The sequence below is a fragment of the Octopus bimaculoides genome, chromosome 13 (genome assembly GCF_001194135.2).
Source record: "Octopus bimaculoides isolate UCB-OBI-ISO-001 chromosome 13, ASM119413v2, whole genome shotgun sequence".
NCBI classification, from domain to species: domain Eukaryota; kingdom Metazoa; phylum Mollusca; class Cephalopoda; order Octopoda; family Octopodidae; genus Octopus; species Octopus bimaculoides.
In genome coordinates, this window is record NC_068993.1 from 9835685 (window position 1) to 9841494 (window position 5810).

Here is a 5810-nt window from a genome sequence, read left to right on the forward strand (position 1 = left end):
CTCTCTCTCTCCCTCTCCCCCGTCTCTCTCTCTCCCTCTCCCCCGTCTCTCTCTCTCCCTCTCCCCTGTCTCTCTCTCTCCCTCTCCCCCGTCTCTCTCTCTCCCTCTCTGCCCATGTATACCAGCCTCTCCTCTTCTGCTGATGTTATCCAAGAGAAAGGCAAAGGCTGATACAGCCTGGCACCAGTAATGTTCACAATTCATTTCTACAGCTGAGTGAACTGGAGCAACGTGAAATAAAGTGTCTTGCTCAAGAACACAGCACACAGCCCAGTCCAGGAATCGAACTCACTACCTCATGATTGTGAGCCTGATGCTCTAACCACTGAGCCATGCACCTTTGTTTGTGTGTGTGTGTGTGTGTGTATACACACATCAATATCTTCATCACCATTTAACGTTTACCATGCTGGCATCGGATGAGCAGTTTATCAGGAGCTGCACCAGGTTCCATAGTCTGTTTTGGGATGGCTCCTGCAGCTTGATGCCCTTCCTAAGGGATAACCGATGGGCTTCTTTCCGCTTTCCACCAACCAAATTCACTCACAAGGCTTTGGTCAGCCTCAGGGCTATTGTAGCTGATATTTTGCCCAAATTTCAAAGCAGTAGCACTGAATCCAAAAACCATGTGGCTTAGCAGCAAACTTCTTACCATTCAGCCATGCCGGAATCTTTTCCTGTTTCCTCGTAATTAAATTAGCTTACTGGCATTTGTTGTTTGAAATAGTGTTCCTGGGTGGTCGACTCTGATCTGATCCATCAGTCTGTATTACTCTTGTCTGACATAAGACATTTATATTGTTAAGAGATCATCGTCAGCATCAGCATCATCATTATAGTTTGTTACTATAACAACAATTACTGTGTGGGTAGTGGGAGGGAAGAAGCGCAGGGGTGTGCGGGAGAGAAAATTATGTGAAGAATTTCTGTTAATTTACATTTAATGTTGGAAAAACAAAAATACATAATGTGTGTATGAGAGTGTATGTATGTATGTATGTATGTGTATATATATGTGTGTGTGTGTGTGTTTGTGTCTATGTATGGTACTTATGTTTCTGAGCTTATCCCATTGACTTTTGACTTGTTGGTTTGGATTCTTTCCAGCTAAATTTTGGCAATTCTTTAACCTTTTTTTTTTTCTTTCACTTGTTTCAGTTATTCGATTGTGGCCATGCTGGGGCACCGCCTTGATGAATATTTAGGTGAATGAATCAACCCCAGCACATTTTTTTCTGGTACTTATTCTGTTGGTCCTAAGTTACAGAGACATAAACACACCAACACCCTCGTCAAGTGGTGGTGGTGGAGGACAAACACTCACACACACATATATATGATGTGCTTCTTTCTGTTTCCATCTACCAAATCCACTCACAAGGCTTTGGTCGGCCCGAGACTATAGTAGAAGACACTTGCCCAAGGTGCCACACAGTGGGAATGAACCCAGAACCATGTGGTTGGTTAGCAAGCTACTTATCACACAGCCACTCCTGCGCCTATTATAAATAAATTGTTAGATTGTCAATAATATTTCTCTATTTAATTTATTGTTTGTCTTTTATATATATAAATGGGCCAGCTATATTAAATATTTAACATATTTTAATATATTTATATATTGTAATATCTTATTGCATTTACACACACATAAAAGAGAGAGAGATCTGTGTATTAGCCTTTTTTAGCAAGTGAAGTGCCACTTGAAGTTTGCATCACTCTTGAATAAGATATAAAGCGTTGACACACTCTCATATACTCTTTCTTTCTCTTTCTTTCTTTCTTCTTTTATAAATTCATAGCTTTGTCAGCGCGGGACACATGCTTTCAGAAACATTTAGTTTGTGATGTATGTATATGTACCGGAAAGTGTACCTTACTAAAAATTTATCTGGTGAAAGTGATTGACTTTGGGCGGGACATACGTGGAAGATAACTTAAAGAAATGATTTATTGTGAGCACAGAGCTTGTGTTTGTGTGTGTTTGTTTGTTTTATGACCCCACCACCTCCATTAATTCAAGCATTATTGACAATACTCACCCTCGCTAACAGCAACCTGAATTTCTAGAGCTAAAGAACTTGAAAGTTTTTGATATGATATAAACTCAGTGTGAAAGAAAACCACACACACGCACGCACGCACGCACGCACGCACGCAATTGTACTTTTTTTTTTTCAGTGAAAGCCAATTTCTAATTGCTGATCTTTTACTTATTTCAGTCATATGAACTACGTTCTTATGACAAGGCTTCTTTCAGTTTCCATCTACGAAATCCACACACAAAGTTTTGATCAGCATGGTAGAAGACACTTACCCAAGATACCTCACAATGTAATTGAACCCAAGACCACATGCTTGGGAAGCAAGCTTCTTGGCTATGCTTGCACCTAATTCCATATATTTAATAGATAGACACCTCCACCATTGATACTAGTGTCACATAGACACCTCCACCATTGATACTAGTGTCACATAAAAAAGAAAAGTGTTGGTGCCATGTAAAATGCACCCAGTACACTCTATAAAGGGGTTGGCATTAGGAAGAGTGTTCAAGTGAAGAAACCACACCAAAGCAGACAATTGGAGCCTGCTTTAGTCCTCTGGTTTGTCAGCTTCTGTCAAACCATCCAACCCATACCAGCATGGAAATCCAATATTAAATGTTAATAAATATTGTAAGATATATAAGGCAGTGGGCTGGCAGAATTGTTACCACACCAGACAAAATGGTTAGCAGCATTTTGTTTGTCTTCATGTTCTGAGTTCAAATTCCACGACCGAAGTGAACATTTCCTTTTGTCCCTTCGAGGTCAATAAAATGAGTACCAGTTGAGCACTGGAGTCGATGTAATCAACTGTCCTCCTCCCCCAAAATTTCGGGCCTTGTACCAAAATTTGAAGCTAATATTCTTGTATATATTCACATAACTCCAGTTAAGAACAGTCAGTATTTCTATCATTATAATTAACCAATTTTGACATTCCACAAAGAATGGCAAAATGCAGTCTGTGGTAATTCTGCCGAGGTCGACTTTGCCTTTTATCCTTTCAGAGTCGATTAAATCAGTACCAGTTATGCACTGGGGTCAATGTAATCAACTTCATCCCTTTATCTGTCTTTATTTGTCCCTTTTATGCTTGGCCCCCTGTGAGCAATGAAGAAATAAATATTTTGGTAAAATGAGTCACAGGTTTGAGTTTCAGTTCCTACATGGAAATGTTTTTATTTAGAACTTATTTTGACATGTCCAGGAAAGGGATGAATTTCACCAAATCTCATAAATGTGTTACTGAAATTGTTAATAAAATAGACAGGCATGGTTGTGTGGATAAGTTTGCTTCCCAGCCTCATGGCTCTGGGTTTGGCTGCCCCCCCACCCTTTATTGATAGCCATGATACACCCTTATTTGAAAGAAACCAGTTTATTTTGTCTGAATGTTGTGACAAATACCTGAAATAACCTATTTCTTACTGTGTGGTGTCTGGCAAACATCAAAAACTTGTTAGAACAGCTAGATTTTATACCATCTTTAAAAATGTAAAAATTTTGTGCATTTTATTTTTTATTTTCCTTGTTAAATTTATTCTAAAATATTTTTCTTTTCTTTTCCAGATTTATGGAGTTTACCATTTATTTGTCTTGTGCAACACTTTGTGAGATCTTCAGCTGTGCTTTCCAATCTCTATGAGTAACCTCTTTCAGACAGTATTAAACTTGTTGCATTCCAACTATCTCACCATCAACACCATGTTTATCAACCTTAATGTGACTACTATTAAACGCCTGCTTCAGCATTTATTAGTGTTTATCACCATGTGTGTCTTCATACTTACAATCATTTACATAACTGGTGGCTTCCAGGATGAGAATGACCCTATATGGCAAATAAATCCAATAGAAACCTATGGTTGGTGCTTGACTATATTTTTCTATATTCTTAGGGTTTTGCCATGTACATCCTTACCTTTAACTTTATCGAATTTTTTTGGACTCACATTCTTTAATACATTTCAGTCAAAACCCCATCTGAAGAGTTCACCCCTGTTGGGTCCGTTTATATGTTTCCGTGTTGTCACACGTGGTGATTATCCCTTATTAGTTAAAGAGAATGTTGAACAAAACCTGTTCACTTGTAACAAGGTTGGTCTGGATAATTTTATGATAGAAGTTGTTACAGACAAAGCCATTCACATACAAGACATGCCTCGGTTGCGTGTTCTGGTTGTACCGTATGAATACAATACTCGAGCAGGAACTTTGTACAAGGCACGAGCTCTGCAGTACTGTTTGGAATCTAATATAAACATTCTTAGTGATGAAGATTGGATTGTACACTTAGATGAAGAGACCATTTTGACTGAGGAATCCGTTATTGGTATATTTAATTTTGTTACTGATGGAAATGTGGAGTTTGGTCAAGGAGTCATCACATATGCAAGAGATAAAATCATCAACTGGTGTACAACACTATCCGATTGCATAAGGGTTGGTATCGACTTTGGGTCTTTGCAGTTCACATTCCGAGCATTTCAGAAACCTATCTTTAGTTGGAAAGGGTCATTTGTTGTTGCAAATGTCGGTGCTGAGAAACAAGTGTCTTTTGATCATGGCCCGGAAGCATCGATAGCGGAAGATTGCTATTTTGCTATGGTTGCTTTCCGTGAAGGTTACAGGTTTGGTTTCGTGCAAGGGGAAATGTACGAGAAGAGTACCTTTACAGTGATAGACTTTGTCCAACAAAGGAAACGTTGGATGCAAGGCATCTTCGCTACTGTGTGTAGTCCCTGTATACCATGGAAGTACAAACTCGGAATTGGATGTATGATAGTTTCTTGGATTTGTATGCCTTTCACCACTCTAAATCTGCCAATATCTTTATTTTTCCCCATTCCTGTTTCACCTCATTATAACATTATTTGTGGCTTCATGGTTGGTGTCACATGTTTCCTGTTCATATTCGGTGCTGCAAAATCATTTAGTTGGCAGAAGCTTGGCACTGCTCGTTATCTTACTATATGTTTGGCAGCTTTTATCAATATTCCTGTCACACTGATTCTAGAAAACATTGCTACCTTGTGGTGGATGATGTCAAGGAAACATATTGGTTTCCATGTTGTTAAAAAAGATAGTCGAAATCCACACATAACAATCGCTTAAAATATGCTTTGTAATGTGATGATAATGATAATAATATAATAATAACACTAATAACAACAACAATATTAGAATTTAAAAGTCTTAATGAGTTGGTGAAATGTAAACAAAAGAAAGATAATTTGTAAAATGCCTATTTTCTTGAGACTAAACGGTGAAAAAAAGTTAAGTTAATGAATTATTAATAATAATAATAATAATAATAATAATAACAATAATAATTTAAAATACATAAATAATTAGTATTAATAAAATTATCTCTAAAGAAAATAATAAAAAAATATGGCGTCTAATAAGGCAAATTTTTCTCTGAACTGCCTTTGCAAATTACATTTTGATTGGTGTTTATATATATATGTATATATATATATATATGTGTGTGTGTATGTCTTTTTTGCTATAAAAATATTTGTAAAAAAAAAAAAATAATATATATATATATATATATACATATATACATACATACATGTGTGTGTATATATGTATATAATATAAAAAAAAAATTTCAAAACCCAGACAACAAAACAAAAAACCTTAATATTTTTGATGGATAATTTCAATGTTTTTCAAATTTATTTTTATCCGGTTGTCTCTGCTTCACAGAAAGAAAGAAGAGAAAAAGTAAACAAAACTAAAAAAAAGTAACTACAA

General features: G+C 36.6%; 1 protein-coding gene across 6 annotated transcripts in view; it reads left to right on the forward strand.

Moving 5' to 3' along the window:
* The window catches only part of LOC106876425 (beta-1,4-mannosyltransferase egh), a 92050-nt gene extending 86487 nt beyond the window's left edge, over positions 1-5563 (forward strand). For all 6 annotated transcript variants that reach the window (XM_014925078.2, XM_052972330.1, XM_052972329.1 and 3 more), the window contains one exon: positions 3618-5563. In XM_014925078.2, coding sequence (XP_014780564.1) covers positions 3690-5162 — 1473 coding nt within the window. In that variant the 5' untranslated portion in view covers positions 3618-3689 and the 3' untranslated portion in view covers positions 5163-5563. The remainder of the gene's footprint in view (positions 1-3617) is intronic.
* Positions 5564-5810: the final 247 nt, after the last annotated feature.